General features: G+C 39.8%; 1 protein-coding gene across 1 annotated transcript in view; it reads left to right on the forward strand.

The window, feature by feature from the left end:
* The window catches only part of LOC126473949 (WD repeat-containing protein 3), a 122,660-nt gene extending 108,262 nt beyond the window's left edge, over positions 1 to 14,398 (forward strand). Inside the window, exons 13-15 of the mRNA XM_050101311.1 lie at positions 183 to 361; positions 13,188 to 13,413; positions 13,878 to 14,398. Coding sequence (XP_049957268.1) covers positions 183 to 361; positions 13,188 to 13,413; positions 13,878 to 14,042 — 570 coding nt within the window. The 3' untranslated portion in view covers positions 14,043 to 14,398. The remainder of the gene's footprint in view (positions 1 to 182; positions 362 to 13,187; positions 13,414 to 13,877) is intronic.
* The last annotated feature ends 5,564 nt before the right edge of the window (positions 14,399 to 19,962 follow it).

Genomic DNA, 19,962 nt, shown 5'->3' on the forward strand with positions numbered 1-19,962 from the left:
ATAGTTGAAGCTGCTCCTTTTGTGTAAAGAAGATTATTTTCTCATGATTATTTTAGATGGTCAGTTTGTATAGAGTCAGTTTTTACCATAAGACATTAAAAAAAAGAAAAAAAAGTAGCATCTTAAGTTAAACTGTGAATTGTGTTAATAATAGCAATTACTACAAAATTTCATTTTAATAGGCTGAGCAGCTATTGGAGGCACTGGAAGTGATAAAAGATTATGAATTGCAACTGCAAGAACATGCAGCAAGTAAAGCATCAGCACAGACTGCTCCTCCACTTCCACTGCTGATGCAGGCCTACAAAGCTGGAAATTCGAATGAGTACCTGTTTGAAGTACTGCAGCGTATTAAATCCAGGTAGTATTCTCTTGAAAGAAAGATAGATTTAAATGTTCAGTTTTCCAGTAACTTTTTTCAAGTTAACGGTTGTTGTCATCTCCAACACCACCATTTTCTTCTCTTGTACTTTGGGTCATTAGCAGATTCCCATTCTTGCTGATCATCATTTTCATATTCTGTCTAGCCTTATGTCAAAATATTATAAGCTATAATTAGCATATAATATTTCGATATAATCTTTCTGTTTTCATCTTTGTGATAGGTTCAAACCACCTCTTACTATTACCTTGATCTTTGCCTTTTCAGTTTCAGGATTTGAGCTACTCTTTAATACATAAAAATTAATAAAAATGGTACTCTGAAATTTCAGCACCACAGGTTCCTACTTAATATTTGAGAGCAGGGGTTGCAATCAGGATATGGGTAAGAGGGACCCACATGGTACTAGAAGGAATGGAGACTAGGATGAAGGAAAAAGTGTCTGTGAGAGGAGGTGGTCTTAAAAAGAATCTGAAGTAAAGATGTTAAGTGAAAAGGATGGTAATAATATAAATAATTTTGTGTGGCACAAAAAAGTGAACAACTGGGGGAGGGGGGGGGGGGGAGGACATAGAAGGGAGAAAAATAAGCATATAAATAAAAAGCATAATGAAAACCCTTAAAGGAAGTAAATGAATAGGATGGGGGTGAGCTGACATAGCTCAGGAGGGATTTAGAATGTGAGAATAGGTTGTCAATTTAGTTCCTATCTCCTGACTACACAGATACTTGCTTGTTAGTAGGACCCAAGCAGTCTACATGGCATAGCAAGCTCTTGTGTCTCTTGAGCCATACTGTAGACAATTTTTAGCAACAGTTTACTGAACATCACAAAGGTATGCTGTTCACCTGTCTCTAGCAGTATGCATGAATCGTTTGTAGACAGTTGTGCAGTGAACACAAAGTAGCTGGTGGTAAATAACATCAGTAATTTCAAGTGTTCCCCTGCCTTTAATGGTATGCACTTTACCAGTGGTTGGACTGCTAGTAGGTGGTTGAGGGTAGGTGCATGGTGCAGTGAAAGCCCAATTCTGGTTAGTTTGATGTGGACTGAAGTTTCAGTGCAAGTAGGAATTAGGTGATGTGGAATTTTTGAGAATTAGCGTGTAAATTTTGGTAGAGAAGCAAAATTATACTGTTTAAGGAAATGGAATAGTTAACGTCACTTTTAGTCCTATCCCCAAACATACCATTGATGAACTTGTACAAAACCAGGTGGTACAGTATTTTGGAGGTAAGGAATACCCATTCAGTGTTGCAAAGGTTGACATTGGATAGACCCATTGTCATCCACCTGATTATTTTGCAAGTATGACCCAGCATGATGAAGTTATGAGTAAGATGAAACTGTCTTGTCCGTCAATGACTGAAATTTTTGGGAGGGTTTTTGGTGAGTGTTGGAAAGATACAGGAACCGTGGTTCCAAAAGCTAGAGGTAGTGCATCTATGTATTTTTATATGCTTCTATCATCTGAACTGGGAGTAGTGTCTTTGAAGGTAAGTAGTGGGCTGACATCTGTCTTTCTGTGAATTTAATAAATTTGTGACTGGCATTTTCCTTTTTGTACCAATAACATTGTTTACAAATTTTGATTTGATCTAACTTAAAGTAATTGGGGTGTCCTTAAAAAGTAGGCTAACGTAGAAACTAGAAAATTAGTGTTAATTCTGAACTGGCAAAGGTAGAATGGGTTAAGATCACGATTGGGTTGATAGGAGACAAACTGCAGAGCAAAAGAGGGATTGAAAATGAGGAAGCATGAATGAAAATATTTTTTAAATGGTTGTTGCAATTATTGGTAAAGTAAGAATATAAATGGTTAATAAGTGGTAGCATTGTAGAAGCTTAAAAGAAGGGATTAGAAATCGTGTTCAGAGAATAGGCTCAAAAAACTAAAATCATGATTGTAAATAATCCTGCTTACTTGAGAAGTGGAGTTTGGCAAATTTATCTTACAAAGTTTATACTGAAAGAAAAAAGAAAAATGAAAATGAATACACTATCTGGTGAAAAATATCAAGGCACATATTAGTGGACATTAATGTTTTGTGTGTACACCCTTTGCATTTATTACAGCTTCAACTCTGCTGGGACACTTCCAATGAGGTGTCTGAATGTCGTGGGACCAAGAGCTGGAACCATTGAAGGTAGTGATTTTGGATGCTGGGATCTACACTGAAATTGACATTCTAACTTGTCCCAATGGTGTTCCATTCGAAGTCATTGGTTTCCAGTCATTGACTGTCCAGTGGCTTCACTCTTTATGCCTCCTCAAGTGTCGCTTAGCATTGACTACAGAAATTTGAGGCTTATGAGAAGCTGCTCAACCATTGTACCCCCATTCTTTTTAACTCTATATACACAGTCATTATTGTGCTAGCTGGATTGCCGGTAGAACTTTGGAACTCAGGGTTTCCCCCCTCTGCCCCCCCCCCCCCCCCCAAAATCCGCCCTCAGCAATGCTTTACAGTCCCTGCCCCTGTCAGTCAGTACATGAAATGTACCTGATTTTGATTTAGCTATGGCTATTCAGTCACAGTCATACCACTAATAATCAACTTGGACAGCATTATAAGTGTTGAAATGTCTCTCATGGCTTTGTTATTCAAGCACCATCCAATGACTAGACCATGTTTGAAGTCTGCCTGACACATTCTGCTGTTTCTGCATCCCTACTGACATTACAATATTCCCTGCCCCTTTTTGTACTAGCAGGTCTGCTTCTTGTGACATCTAGTGGTCAATTCTGCACTACATACTGGTATCTGGACACTTTTGATCAGATAGTGCAATTGGGAAAAGTGTGTGGAGAAACAGATACCAGTGATAAGTTAAGTGCTAAGGCTGAGAGAGCTGTGGGCCTCTGCAATTTGGTTTTTTGTTTCATTATTGCTTGTTAATAACAGTAGGTGTTAAAATTGTGCAACACTAGGTGACTGGTAGGAATGCAATAAGCAGATATGGTAGAGGAATGGAAATAAAAATGAACAAGAGATTGACGAATGAGTATTAGGTATGAAGAAAATACATCAACGAAGATAGGGCAAAACAAGGTGCAGGGATGCTAGGGAGCCAGTAGTAAAATATTGTGAGAACAGAAACAATAAACAGAAATGAGAAAAAATAAGCACTCACCTGTAGCTGAGTGATGTGTAGAATACAGAAACTTCCAATACCACAGATATGATGTGTAGAATACAGAAACTTCCAATACCACAGATATGTTTCTAACTTCATAGCTACCCCAGTTTTTCTAGTGCAAGTAAAATATATATAAGATGAAGTGACTTACCGAACGAAAGCGCTGGCAGGTCGATAGACACACAAACAAACACAAACATACACACAAAATTCAAGCTTTCGCAACAAACTGTTGCCTCATCAGGAAAGAGGGAAGGAGAGGGGAAGATGAAAGGAAGTGGGTTTTAACGGAGAGGGTAAGGAGTCATTCCAATCCCGGGAGCGGAAAGACTTACCTTAGGGGGTAAAAAGGACAGGTATACACTCGCACACACGCACATATCCATCCACACATACAGACACAAGCAGACATATTTAAAGACAAAGAGTTTGGGCGGAGACGTCAGTCGAGGCAGAAGTGTAGAGGCAAAGAAGTTGTTGAAAGACAGGTGAGGTATGAGTGGCGGCAACTTGAAATTAGCGGAGATTGAGGCCTGGCGGATGACGAGAAGAGAGGATATACTGAAGGGCAAGTTCCCATCTCCGGAGTTCGGATAGGTTGGTGTTGGTGGGAAGTATCCAGATAACCCGGACGGTGTAACACTGTGCCAAGATGTGCTGGCTGTGCACCAAGGCATGTTTAGCCACAGGATGATCCTCATTACCAACAAAAACTGTCTGCCTGTGTCCATTCATGCGAATGGACAGTTTGTTGCTGGTCATTCCCACATAGAATGCATCACAGTGTAGGCAGGTCAGTTGGTAATTCACGTGGGTGCTTTCACACGTGGCTCTGCCTTTGATCGTGTACACCTTCTGGGTTACAGGACTGGAGTAGGTGGTGGTGGGAGGGTGCATGGGACAGGTTTTGCATCGGGGGCGGTTACAAGGATAGGAGCCAGAGGGTAGGGAAGGTGGTTTGGGGATTTCATAGGGATGAACTAACAGGTTACGAAGGTTAGGTGGATGACGGAAAGACACTCTTGGCGGAGTGGGGAGGATTTCATGAAGGATGGATTTCATGAAATCCTCCGCACTCCGCCAAGAGTGTCTTTCCGCCGTCCACCTAACTTTCGTAACCTGTTAGTTCATCCCTATGAAATCCCCAAACCACCTTCCCTACCCTCTGGCTCCTATCCTTGTAACCGCCCCCGATGCAAAACCTGTCCCATGCACCCTCCCACCACCACCTATTCCAGTCCTGTAACCCGGAAGGTGTACACGATCAAAGGCAGAGCCACGTGTGAAAGCACCCACGTGATTTACCAACTGACCTGCCTACACTGTGATGCATTCTATGTGGGAATGACCAGCAACAAACTGTCCATTCGCATGAATGGACACAGGCAGACAGTGTTTGTTGGTAATGAGGATCACCCTGTGGCTAAACATGCCTTGGTGCACAGCCAGCACATCTTGGCACAGTGTTACACCGTCCGGGTTATCTGGATACTTCCCACCAACACCAACCTATCCGAACTCCGGAGATGGGAACTTGCCCTTCAGTATATCCTCTCTTCTCGTCATCCACCAGGCCTCAATCTCCGCTAATTTCAAGTTGCCGCCACTCATACCTCACCTGTCTTTCAACAACTTCTTTGCCTCTACACTTCTGCCTCGACTGACATCTCTGCCCAAACTCTTTGTCTTTAAATATGTCTGCTTGTGTCTGTATGTGTGGATGGATATGTGCGTGTGTGCGAGTGTATACCTGTCCTTTTTTCCCCCTAAGGTAAGTCATTCCGCTCCCGGGATTGGAATGACTCCTTACCCTCTCCCTCAAAACCCACTTCCTTTCGTCTTCCCCTCTCCTTCCCTCTTTCCTGATGAGGCAACAGTTTGTTGCGAAAGCTTGAATTTTGTGTGTATGTTTGTGTTTGTTTGTGTGTCTATCGACCTGCCAGCGCTTTCGTGCGGTAAGTCACCTCATCACCTCATCTTTGTTTTTATATATAATTTTTCCCACGTGGAATGTTTCCTTCTTTTTATATATATATGTGGTTGTTATTGTCGCTGTTGCATTTCGAAATCTTTCCTGTCGTCTTATTTTCTCTTTCTGTTTGTACCAGTCTCCCGGGATTGGAATGACTCCTTACCCTCTCCCTTAAAACCCACATCCTTTCGTCTTTCCCTCTCCTTCCCTCTTTCCTGATGAGGCAACAGTTTGTTGCGAAAGCTTGAATTTTGTGTGTATGTTTGTGTGTCTGTCGACCTGCCAGCACTTTCATTTGGTAAGTCACATCATCTTTGTTTTTAGATATATTTTTCCTACGTGGAATGTTTCCCTCTATTATAACCATATCATTAATTTGAGCCCAATAATTACGTTTGTTATTGTCGCTGTTGCATTTCGAAATCTTTCCTGTCGTCTTATTTTCCCTTTATTTTCTCTTTCTGTTTTTACCAGTCTCCCGGGATTGGAATGACTCCTTACTCTCTCCCTTAAAACCCACATCCTTTCGTCTTTCCCTCTCCTTCCCTCTTTCCTGATGAGGCAACAGTTTGTTGCGAAAGCTTGAATTTTGTGTGCATGTTTGTGTTTGTTTGTGTGTCTGTCGACCTGCCAGCAGTTTCATTTGGTAAGTCACATCATCTTTGTTTTTAGATATATTTTTCCTACGTGGAATGTTTCCCTCTATTATAACCATATCATTAATTTGAACCCAACAATTACGTTTGTTATTGTCGCTGTTGCATTTCGAAATCTTTCCTGTCGTCTTATTTTCTCTTTATTTTCTCTTTCTGTTTTTACCAGTCTCCCGGGATTGGAATGACTCCTTACCCTCTCCCTTAAAACCCACTTCCTTTCGTCTTTCCCTCTCCTTCCCTCTTTCCTGATGAGGCAACAGTTTGTTGCGAAAGCTTGAATTTTGTGTGTATGTTTGTGTTTGTTTGTGTGTCTATCGACGTGCCAGCGCTTTCGTTTGGTAAGTCACATCATCTTTGTTTTTAAATACATTTTTCCCATGTGGAATGTTTCCCTCTTGTGGCCCGCCATGACTTCTTCTCCTGTGCAAACCTCTTCATTTCAGAATAGCACTTATATTCGGCGTCCTCAGTTATTTGTTAGATATAATCCAATTTCTCTTTCCCTACAGTTTTGATGCTCTACAGCTCCCTCCAGTACCACGAAAGTCATACCCTGATGTCTTAACACATCTATCTAGAAAGGGATAATGTAGATAATTTTAGACCTATTTCTATGCCATCAGTGTTTGCTAAAGTTATTGAAAAGGCTGTGTGTTTAAGGATAATTGATCATTTTATATGATACAATTTGCTATCAAATGTACAGTTCGGCTTTAAAAGTCATTTAACAACTGAAAATGCAATATTCTCTTTTCTCTGTGAGGCACTGGAGTTTCCTCATGGGTCACGCCTTCTATTCTTTCGAGGAGTTTCTTGAAAAATTAAGCTGATTCTTGTTGCATTGTTGATTGTGTTTACTTAAACTTGTGGCTTGACTTTTTCAGGTTCATAAACATTTTATTTTTATCTGTTATTAGTTTTATGTTGTAATTTCATGTACTGATACATTCCATGACCTTGGAGATTTGCTACTTAATTTTGTCCTACGGAACTTGACATGTAATTAAAAATAAATAAATCCTGTCTTTTCGTCTTGGCTGTGTTTACCACACATTTCTCTCCTCGCCAGTTTTGTGATGAACCTGCTTCTTTTTTTTTTTTTTTTTATCTTGTCAGTCTATTTAGTTTTCAATTTTCTTCTGTAGCACTATATCTCAAACACTCCAGTTCTCTTCTTTTCTGGTTCTCCACAGTGCATGGTTCACTGCCACGCAATAGTGTGCTCCAGTCATACATTCTCAGAAATTTCTTCCTCATATTAATGTTAATGTTTACAGTAATAGACTCTGTTTGGCCAAGAATACTCTCTTTGCCTGTGCTGGAATGCTATTTATGTCTTCATTTCTTCGTCCATCATCCTGTAATGGCTGGCTCAGCTGATTTTTTCATGGCTAATTTTGCATCCAAGATAGCAGAAGTCCTTAGTCTACTTTGTGGTCCCCAATTTTGACAGTAAGCTTCTCACTTATCTCATTTCTGCTAGTTCTCATTACTTTTGTCTTTCTTCTCTTTTTGCTTATTCCTTATTCTGTGGTTAGTAGATGGTTTCCTGTCAGCAGGTCTCTCAATTCTTCCTGCTTTCACTGATGACTGCAGTGTCGTCTGCTTATTTTATCACTGATATTCTTTCTCCATGAACCATAATTCCACTCTAGAACCTACCTACACTGAGGAACCAAAGAAACTGGTACACCTGCCTAATATCGTGTAGGGCCTCAGCGAGCATGCAGGAGTTCTGCAGTATGACATGGCATGGACTCGACTAATGTCTGAAGTAGTGCTGGAGGAAATTGACACCATGAGTTCTGCAACGGTGTCCATAAATCTGTATGAGTATGAGGGGGTGTAGATCTCTTCTGATCAGCATGTGGCAAGGCATCCCAGATATGCTCAGTAATGTTCATGTCTGGCGAGTTTGGTGGCCAGCAGAAGTGTTTAAACTCAGAAGAGCATTCCGGGAGCCTCTCTGTAGCAATTCTGGACGTGTGGGGTGTCGCATTCTCCTGCTGGAATTGCCCAAGTCCGTCTGAATGCACAATGGACATGAATGGATTCAGGTGATGCGTACGTACGTGTCACCCGTCGTAGTCGTATCTAGACATATCAGGGGTCCCAACTCACTCCGATTACATACACCCCACACCCTTACAGAGCCTCCACCACTTTGAACAGTCCCCTGTGACATGTAGGGTCCATTGATTCATGAGGTCATCTCCATACCCGTACACGTCCATCCCCTTGATACAATTTGAAATTAGACTCCTCCGACCAGGCAACATGTTTACGGTCATCAACAGTCCAGTGTCGGTGTTGACAGTCCCAGGCGAGACGTGAAGCTTTGTTTTGTGCAGTCATCAAGAGTACATGAGTGGGCCTTCGGCTCAGAAAGCCCATATCGATGACGTTTCGTTGAATGGTTCGCACGCTGACACTTGTTGATGGCCCATCATTGAAATCTGCAGCTATATGCGGAAGTGTTGCACTTCTGTCATGTTAAATGATTCTCTTCAGTCATTGTTGGTCCCATTTTTGTAGGATCTTTTTACTTAGGGTCAGTTGGCAATTTTTGCACCATACAGATATCTTTTCTAAATCATTTTGCAATTTGTTTTGATCTTCTCATGACTTTACTAGATGATAAACAACGGCATCGTCTGCAAACGACCTAAGACCGCTGCTTAGGTTGTCTCTTAAATCATTTATATACATAAGGAACAGCAAGAGGACCTATAACAGTACCTTGGCGAATGCCAAAAATCATTCCTGTTTTACTCTATGACTTTCCGTCAGTTACTAATAACAGTGACCTCTCCAACAGGAAGTCACAAATCAAGTTGCATAATTGAGATGATATTCCATAAGCAGGCAATTTGACTACAAGTCGCCAATGTGGTACAGTGTCAAAAGCCCTCTGGAAGTCTAAAAATATGGAATCTATTTGAAATCCCTTTTCAGAAGCACTCAACATACTGTATGAATAAAGAGCTAGTTGTGTTTCACAAGAATGATGTTTTCTAAATCCATGTTGACTGTATGTCAATAGACGGTTCTCTTTGAGGTAATTCATAATTTTTAAACATAGTATATGTTTGAGAATCCTGCTGCGTATTAACATTAATGATAGGGGCCTGTAATTTAGTGGATTTCTCCTACACCCTTTCTTGAATATTGGCATGACCTGTGCAACTTTCTAGTCTTTGGGCACAGAGCTGTGGAGCTATTGCATCAGCACATTCTGAAAGGAAACTAATTAATATGCAGTCTGGACCAGAAGACTTGCTTTTATTAAGTGATTTAAGTTGCTTCACTACTCCAAGGATATCTACTTCTAACTTATTCATGTCAGCATCTGTTCTTGATTTGAATTCTGGAATATTTACTTCGTCTTCTTTGATGAAGAAATTTCAGAAGGCTGTGTTCAGTAACTCTGCTTTAGCAGCACTGTCATGGACAGTATTTCCATTGCTGTTGCACAGAGAAGACGTTGATTGTGTCTTGCTGCTAGCATATGTTACATACAACCAGAATCTCTTTGACTTTCTTCCAGGTTTCAAGACAAAGTTTTGTTGTGGTAACTATTATAAGTATTTCACGGAAACTGTAATAAGCATCTCGCATCGATGTCCACGCTAAATTGCAATCTTCTGTAGATCACCAATCTTGGAGATTTTGTGTTCGTTTAAATTCGAGGTGCTTCTTTTGTTATTTCTACAACAGTGTTCTGACCCATTTTGTGTACCAAGGGCATCAGCTCTCTCATTTATTAATTTATTTGGTATAAATCTCTGAATTGCTGTTGATATTACTTCTTTGAATTCAAGTCACATCTGGTCTGCACTTTTCTTACATTGTTGATTTAGGAGTGGAGATTGTCTTTCAGGAAGGCGTCAAGTGAATTTTTATATGCTTTGTTTTGAATAGGTTTAGTTTTCATTTATTTGTAGAAGATTTGGGAGTTACAACATTCAGTCTCACTACGACAACCCTTTTATTGCTAATTCCTGTATCCATTTTGATGCTCTTTATTAGCTCAGGATTATTTGTTGCTAGGAAGTTCAAGTGTGTTTTCACAGTCATTTACTATTCAAGTGTGCTTATGAACTAATTGCTCAAAATAATTTTCAGAGAATATAGTTAGCACAATTTCGGACGGTATTTAATGCGTACCACCAGATTTGAACATGTATTTCCGCCAACATATTGAGGGTAAATTGAAGTCACCACCAATTATAATATTATGAATTTGGTATGTGTTTGAAATTAGACTCAAGTTTTCTTTGAACCTTTCAGCAGTTATGGCATCTGAGTTGGGAGGTTGGTAAAAAGGATCCAATTATTATTTTATTCCAATTGCCAAGGATGACCTCTACCCACACTAACTCACAGGAACTATCTACTTCAAATTTCACTACAAGAGGAACTATTTCTAACAGCAACAAACACACCACCGCCAACTGTGTGTTTAGCCTATCCTTTTTGAACACCATTAGCTCCTTCGCAAAAATTTTGATTGAACTTACCTCAGCTTTAGCCAAATTTCAGTGCCTATAATGATTTGAGCATTAGTGCTTTTTTTAACACTTGGAGCTCTGGTACTTTTCCAACTCAGCTACGACATTTTGTAACTGTTATGCCGACAGTTCTTGGATCTTTGTTCTTCCTGTGTTTGACCTGCACACTTTGAGACTGAAGCCCTTTTTGTGTTTACTCGAGACCCCCTAACCAAAAAAACCGCCCAATCCACGCCAGACAACTTCTGCTACCCATGGAACCGCCCCTGCGTGTAGAGGATTCCTGACCTATGTAGTGCATTTACCTTCCTTGCACTTACAATTTATCTGTCCAATTTCTGTGGTCGCTCTTTTTAGAGAGATCCATTCTTCTTCCACTAAACTGCCGTCTGTAGTATTAATGATTGCAGTATCTACAGTAGATCCAGAGTTCATTGTTAAGTAAACATCTATTCATAAATATGGATGGACAACTGAACTAAAAGCTACTTATTGCTCCTTGGTCAAAAGTAAATATCAGAATGAGAATAACACTGATGACAGGCGATAACAGGTGCAGTCACCAATAGTAATTTAACAGTGCCAAAACAGTCAAATGTTTTCCCACAGAACTTAATGCATCAAGAATCAGGTGACACTCTGTTGTCTCTCCCAGTGGTCCAGGAGGGCACAAACGTGGTTGCAGACTGCTTGCAGTGATGGCTAGAGGAAGGCGTAACTGTGAAACTGAAGTATCAGTGTGTGAATATGAATAGTACTACTTCATGTCTGTGGAATATTTTCAAAATCTATAAAATATAAACTGGTTTGTGTGCATGGGTATGATTTGTACATACACAGCAAGTAATGTAATTTCTTGCACAATATTTTTATCTTCCACACTGATAAATGGCTGAATAAGTGCTCAAGTACTAGATTCAAATGATTTATCATTTTTAAATGATGAAAAGAATCTTTTCACTGAGAAGCATAGTGGATAGCTCAGTCAATTAAAATACTAAATAATATTTCAGTTGAAAGAATGAATATGTCGTTCAGCTGATGGAAAACTTGCAGATTGGTTTCACTAGGAAAGGAAGATGAGTAATTCAGTCAATATTCAAAACTACGACAAACTGAGCCAATCATTTTCATTCATTTGTTCCCATGGACTAGTTTCACTCAAAAGAATGACTAAATAATTCAGCCATTATGTACAACTACAACCAAATGAATCTGTTGGTTTCCAATAACTGACTGAATCAATTGTTTTCATTTGGTTGTTCCCACCACTACTTATACTGTAGTATTCCTGTCTTTCCTGAGAAGTTTTGTACTTTCAGCTTTCATTGATCAATTGAAATATTTCTTCAGTTACCTACAGTTTCTTCGCATTTATCTTCCTTGTACATACACTTCTGTGATTGCCCTTTGTAGAGATGTCCATTCCTCTTCCACTGAACTGCCTTCTGAAGTATTAATTACTGCAGTATCTAAAGTCCAAAAGATTTCAAACGCACAACATCATTTGTCAGTATTTCCATATTCCACTTCTTTCCCTGTTGATTCTTTCTGTGTTTTCTTAAACTTCAGCTTACTCTAAATTGTGGTGTGCGTCTATCTCTGTTCTTGGATAAACCTTAGACTCCAGTATCTTGTTTTTGTGATCTCTGTCTGATATCTTCCAGTGTCCTCAAGTTGTTTGCAAGTATAACTCCTCTTGTGATTTTTGAACTGTGAATTCACTATTACTAGCTGAAATGTATTGCAGAACTCAAATAGTCATTCTCTTCTCATATTACTTCTACTGAGCCCATATTTTCCTGTAACACCATCTTGTGTTTCTTCCTCTAGTGTTACAATCTATAATAAATACTAGATTATCATCTCCTTGTACATTTTGAGTTATCCGTTTAAGCTATTATAAGCTCTCTCCAGCCCTTGATCTTCTGCTTGTGCCTTCATCATGTATACCTGAATTTTTATTGTTGATGTTGCACTGCTCTCAATTCTGATGAGTATAATTCTATTACTGGATTGTTAAAAGTCACCCACTCTCTGACCTACCTTTCTGTATGGAACAAATCCTACTTCTGTTATACCATTACTTTATATCCATCTGACCAGAAATCCGTATCTTCTTTCCATTTCAGTTCACTGACCCCCCACCCCCTCACCCTGTAGGAGGAGGAGGTTACTGTTTAACATCCCATCAACAATGAGATCATGAGAGATGGGGCACAAGTTTCAATTAGGGACCAGTGGGAAGAAAATCAGCTGTGCCCTTTCAAACTGCCTGAAGCAGTTTACAGAAATCACAGAAAACCGAAATCAGGATGGCTGGACACGGGGTTGAACCATTGTCCTCCCAAATGCGAGTCCAGTGTGCTAACACACAGTAGGGAAGCTAGAAAACCTGAAAAGGGAAATGCAAAGGCTCAACAGTGCATTAGTAGTTCTTAAATGAGAATATTGTAAAAATGGGAATGGCTCTTTCTTGATCATATTTAAAGGAATATTAAATACTGTTCCTGTTTGTCCTCAGTGAACTAGAGGAGGCCTTGCTACTGCTTCCATTTCCTTCTGTCTGCGAACTGCTGACACTTCTGCCACGCCTACTGAAATACAGCAGTTACGGGGCTGAACTTGCAAGCCGTGTTTCAATATTTCTTGTGAGGATGCATCATGGACCTATTGTAAGCAATCGGAATCTGCTTCCTGTTCTTAAGCAGCTGCAGGAGATAACATTTCGAAGATTGAATGAACTTCGGGTAAGTGATTTGCATTTTCTTTTTTAATTTTTAATTAATTTATTTTTTTACTTTCTGTTCTTCATAAAAGATTGAAGGCTTTCATCATATGGTGGCAGATTTAGGTTTGCAGCTCTATTCTGTTTCTATATGTTGTATCATTAAGCGCATAATATATCATCTGTAATTTGATTGAAGAAAACTTAAGCAAGCTTGTTTTATTATTGATTTGGAGGAATCTTATCCCTTTTGCGTGCCCACTTCCTACGTATCTAATGTGTTCATGTTGCCATAACACACTCATTACACTGTTTACAGTTTAGTTCATCTATGATTCCTTCTGTGAAGTCCTGTTTTTGGCCATCAGCTTTGTTGTAAACTGCCCTCTCACACATCTGTTCCCCTTTCTTCTGAAAAACCTTTATTCCTTGGTCATATCCTTTTACTCTTGGTAGTTCTAATAGTTATAATATTTATTTTTTCAGGATGTGGTTGGTTACAACTTGCATGGCCTTCAGTTTCTGCAGAGAGAGCTTGAGGCTAAGCAGAGTGTACAGTTGTTTCTTGATGCGACAGTGGAGAAGAGGAATAGAGACAAGCAGAGAAGGAAAAGAGAGAGAGTTGCTAAAAGGGCTCTACTCACAATTTAGACTACTTTTCATATGAAATGTGTGTATGTAATGATTGAACTATTGTGCATATTGTACAGAGAAAAGATTTTTCACCATCAGAAACGTATTCTTATCTTAAACTCAAGTATTACCAAATGCTGGTTTGGTACTATTTCTTTGGTGCCTGTTCCAGAAGTGTATTATTCTGCTGGTAATGCCTTACTGAATAAGGTAAAATTATTGAAATCATTGTGCCTGTAAAGTGTATATTAATTTTAACAACTGGATCATCTTAGCAATTTTTCTAATCCTGTCTCATTGTTATAAAGTGTATTTGGAGTTGTGGTATGTCTGTTATCTTCAAAACTTTATTTATCTATTAAAAAGTGAAACAATACATTTTATACACTTTTCTCAGAAAGGTCAATGTCTAGTTGATGACCCATCGCTTATGGTTGTAAGTTATAGTTTTGACAGTTGGTCATCTTCATCTAGAAACAAAAAAAATGTGTCATTGATATACAAGCTAGAAAACAACTTTCACTGAAAGGAATCCAGCTCAAGAATAAATGGAAGAGGAGTGCTACTGCTGTGTCAACCCTCAGTTGTGCAATATACTTAAAGACAAAAACCATTCCACCTTTGTCATAATCCTTGACATCAAAAGAGAAGCAACTTCCTGGCAGATTAAAACTGTGTGCCAGACCAAGACTCGAACTCGGGGCCTTTGCCTTTCGTGGGCAAGTGCTCTACCAACTGAGCTATCTAAGCATGACTCACGACCCGTCCTCACAGCCCTAATTCCGCCAGTACCTCGTCTCCTACCTTCCACACTTCACAGAAGCTCTCCTGTGTACCTTGCAGAACTAGCACTCCTGGAAGAAAGGATATTGCATGGCTTAGCCACAGCCTAGGGGATGTTACCAAAATGAGATTTTCACTCTGCAGCGGAGTGTGCGCTGATTTGAAACTTCCTGGCAGATTAAAATGGTGTGCCAGACTGAGATTCGAACTCAGAACCTTTGCCTTTTGTGGGCAAGCGCTCTACCAACTGAGCTACCCAAGCATGACTCACGATCCTTTCTTCCAGGAGTGCTAGTTCTGCAAGGTACGCAGGAGAGCTTCTGTAAAGTTTGGAAGGTAGGAGACGAGGTACTGGTGGAATTAGGGCTGTGAGGATGGGTCGTGAGTCATACTTGGGTAGCTCAGTTGGTAGAGCACTTGCCCGCGAAAGGCAAAGGTCCTGAGTCTCGGTCTGGCACACAGTTTTAATCTGCCAGGAAGTTTCATATCAGTGCACACTCCGCTACAGAGTGAAAATCTCATTGTGGGTATCAAAAGAGAATATTACAGCACATGTGGAAATGGAAGCCGAGCCTGTGTCTGAATTACCTGCCTACTGTGAGACACTGATATTTATATGAGAGTAAAGTTCAGGAAATGACTGTCATAATTGTCAGGGGTTTTCCTTTCTCTCCAAAAGGACATTTAGAGGAATGTGCCTCAGAATAGACTCCATTTCACCTGCCCCATTCCTTCATTGACAACATGTTAATGATCTAATCATAAAGCATTGAACCTCTACCGCAGCATTTGAATCGGCAGTGTGCTTCCTAATATCATGTACACAGTTGAGGTGGAGACAGAATTAAATTGTCATTTTTAGACATTTTATTTGAATGTAAATCAGAGGGGTGGCTCAGGAACTCTGTATACTGCAAGTTAACAAATAGTGACATATATCTCTGTGTAGAGCTTTCGTCATCCAACTGAGAACAGTACAGTTTTAAGTATGACGACTTGAAAGTCATTCCTGCTGACCTCTGTACTGTCTGTGAAACAAATCACATTCCAACAACAGAACAAAAATCTTCCCAAAAGCAACTCCATAGTGCATGCTTGACTTTCAGATGTCGCCTTCATAAGAAGAGCGCTAGTGGTGTGAACACTGCTAGTGTCATCATCACTGGCAGTCTTCTACTTGCCAGCAGAAACCATTGGATGATGTCTAGTAGTTTGAGGAAATACTGTGGAATTTATACAAAATGATCCAGCCGTAGAACCAAATATTCCACAGATTTGCCACTCTCAGCTGGAAGCAGATTCTTTCAGAACAGCTGTATCCAAAAGCAATGAAACAGCTTTTGCACAAATGGAAACAAACAGTTTTCAAGATTATAACGGATTTGTGAGAAAAGATGAAAATTTTATAGTGAATGAACTGTGGAGTAAAGTTGTGAAAAAATATTATGTAATGTTCCTGTTTTTAACTTTAAGAAAATGCCACATGATATTGTGTGTACAGCAGTTTGCAGAAACCTCAGAGTTAAATTGTATATGAAGAGTGAGAGGTTTTTGCCAACAAAGTTAGCAATGTAACTGAAGTTTAAAATCTGTGAAAGTTATGTACAGACTTAATTACTGACAGAGAGGGTGATTTTTGCAAGCTAGTTATTCAGTCTCATCTTGAAACATTACTGGTTATAGAAGAAGATTGTTTCATCCTGAAGTCACAAACTGCATTGCCTCTTCAGTTCAGGGCTCATCATAAATTTGATCTAGAGCTTTTGATTCTTTGTTCTATATTGTTTATTATATGGTGTCCCACATAAAACCAGTATACCTTACGTACCAGTTAATCATCTCTAGTTGAATTGCTTGTAAAGTGGCAACACTGTCATGAAAGTTGGCTACACTGCATTTTATAGAAAAGTTGAGTGCAGCTGCGTGTTTGTACATCAATTATGGTGAGAAGCTTGTATTGTTGAGTTGTTACAGAAATGGGGCAGCTTGCATTAGAACAGTGGATTGATATTGTGGACTGTTGCCTAAAGACAGGTTCCAACAAGAAATGTAAAGAAAGGTTTTAAGTGAAGTATCCTGGTAATAAACTCCCCACAACCAGTCAAATTCACGATTGGTACAAAAATGGAGGGCTGTTGCATCCGTTCTGAATGTGCAGAGGAATGAGCGACCAATGGTGAGGACCCCTGAAAGTATAAACAGAATTTGCCTGGACATTACAAAAGTCCCCACAAATTGGTAAGGAGGTTATTGCAGCAGGATGGTGTATCTCGTACATCGTGTCCTCGTGTACTAGAAAGGTATGGAATTTAAAGCCTATCATGTGAGTGTGCTGCAAGACTTGAAATTTGAGGAAAAGGACAAAAGAGTTCATTATTGCAACAAGCTGTTAACAACAATTACTAAAAGTTACTTCAACTCATTGCTTTACTTTGTGTCAAATGAAGCCTGGTTTCATTTGTCAGGTTATGTAAACTCCCAGAATTGCTGATACTGGTCACAGGACAATCTACATATTCTGCATGAAGAACTTCTCCACCCACAGAAGAGAGATGTTTGGTGTGCATTGTCCAGAATGCACATTATTGCCGCCATATTTTTCTGTTGCAAAAAAAAAGTGACATATATCTAGAGATCTTTGACTCTTTATATGCACAGTTAACAGATGCAGAGAAGTTGTATGCAGTATTCCTACAAGATTGAGCAACAGCTCATGTGTCCATCCAAAGTATGGCCCACTTCACCAATGTGTTCCCTGAAGACATACTTGTCAGTAGAGGGCTCTGGGCCCCAAAGTCCATGGACTTAACATCATGTGGTTTTTACTTACGATCCACACTAAAAAGCCAAGTGTACACTGACAATCCTCGCACAATAGACAATCTTAAACGGAACATTATTGAGATGCTGGTAGCATCATCACACAAAGTCAGCGGTGCCTGAGTGCCCATGGCCACCACTTCCAGCATCTTTTATAAACAGGTAACTACATGTTTTTTAATGTTACTATTATCTATTCTTTGTCCGCCACTGGTAGCTGAATGGTCAGTGTGATGGCATAAATCCTCTGGGCCCGGGTTCGATTCCCGGCTGGGTTGGGGAATTTTCCCCACCCAGGGACTGGGTGTTGTGCTGTCCTCATCACTGCAGGTCGCCGAAGTGGCATCAAATTGAAAGACCGGCACCCAGTGAACGGCCTGCCTGACGGGGGGGCCCTAGCCATGTGATTAAATAAATAAATATATTCTTTTTTAGTTAGTTCATTGTTACTTGAATTTCGAGCATGAGGTGTACTGTATTTCTACATATGCTTACAAGTTTTTGCAATTATCAGGTTTTGATGTTCTGCCTCATACAAATTTATTAAGGAAACTTAGCTGCAATGTATATAAGTAACCCTAATCTTAAGTCACATGAAGGATGAAGTTTCATTTTTGGAACCCATGTATTGCCTGTGAAGAAACTTAATGTAGAAAACTTATTTAATGCAGTGATGACATCATTAGTAGGTGTGGGAACTGTTGGCCATCAACAGAAAATCTGTTACACATTTTGCAAATCCACCACATGCCAATTTTGTGTACCCATTTCGTACAGGTAGTAAGAGACCAGTGTTTTTCTGCATGACACTGTTCTTATTTTTGAATACATACGAAACAACAGGATAAATCTGAAGAACCATAAGCAAATGTTTTATTATCCAGATCTTGATAACCATGATAGTGTTAGATATGCTTCTTTTGCTGGAGTCTGTGGCCTTCATCTTTAGAAAGGCAAAGTGCTACTCAACTGTTCAGTGATCATGTTGAAAGTTGCTTGGTTGAGTTGGGGCCAGTTCATAATGTAGAGAACTGGGAAGCCACAGCTAAATTTATAAATTTCATTAGGACCAGGTGGAGCACAATCAATGTTGAAACACCTGTGAAAGGAATTCAGCATAAAAAAAGGCATGCAGAATCCTCCGACAAATAAGGCAGGAGACATGCATTATAATTTTCTTGATAAATTTATTATTTGGTTAGACAAATGCAGAGTTTTAAGGTCAGGGAATGATAAACTGTCCCTAGAAACACACACAGCTCTTCAGCTTACTGCTCATGGATTAACCCTTTCCACCTTAGTAGCAAGTGGCACTCAAACACTGCGAATTTTATTTTCAACTCTGATGTTGAGCCTCATTCAGTACTAGGCATTGATGCCCCATGGCATTGCCATCTAGGGAAGCCTATGTTAACTAAATGTCAAACTGTAGCAGTTACGATGTGTGTTCAATAACGGCCCCAGATTTATATCCCTTTTCTGTGAAACCCCACATTCGTCTTTGGACAAACGATGACCAATTCTCATGCACAGTTTCACTCACAGTCATGCCATAGGGAACCAGATTCCCTGAGAACTCTCTGCTGATAATGAAGATGATCAAGGTTGGCAAGTATGCTGGATGTAGCTGTGATCAAGCAACCAATATTACAACAATTCAAAATACTATGTCATGACTTCTTGTATTACACCAGCAATTGCTTCCAAGGCAGAATCGCAAGAGTGATTTGTAGCATAAAAGTTCAGTACATTTCTGTCGTCAGTAAGAGAGATCAACTCTCATCAGTGTCTTTCAGAATTTCCCTGACTTTTTTCAGTCCACTCAGTTTTCATGTGAACTCTAGATTGCCCAGACAAGTTTCCACCCTGTGTTTATTGAGTTCCCACTTCCATGCTTATGTTGATTACTGCAAAGAGATTGTGACAAGCACCTAGTCACTGCACTTTTATTCTTCATTTAACAGTGAAAAATTATCCACCTTCCATTTGAGCTTGGCTGTTTATGAACAAGCGGATTGCTAGTGGATTTCTTCAAAGAGATGTAGTTTTGTTTGTTAATATGGAATATACTGATTAGATACTAGCAATGCAATCAGAGAAGGGAAGGGTAACCAGTTGACACCACATAGTGGGCAATTGTTTTGCTGAACAGAGGTTGGTGCTAGAGATTCTGCTGTTGTCTGGCAGTGACTGGCACAGCACAACCTCTGGCCACATGAATACCATGCCCCTAGGCTGGGGTGCCATTGATACGTGGACTGCAGCTCTAGCCAGTTCTTGCCAAGTTATTGAGCAGCTCCAGTTAGCAACAGATGATTTCTGTATTGTGAACTGT

This window comes from Schistocerca serialis, chromosome 4, assembly GCF_023864345.2.
Source record: "Schistocerca serialis cubense isolate TAMUIC-IGC-003099 chromosome 4, iqSchSeri2.2, whole genome shotgun sequence".
Taxonomy (NCBI): domain Eukaryota; kingdom Metazoa; phylum Arthropoda; class Insecta; order Orthoptera; family Acrididae; genus Schistocerca; species Schistocerca serialis.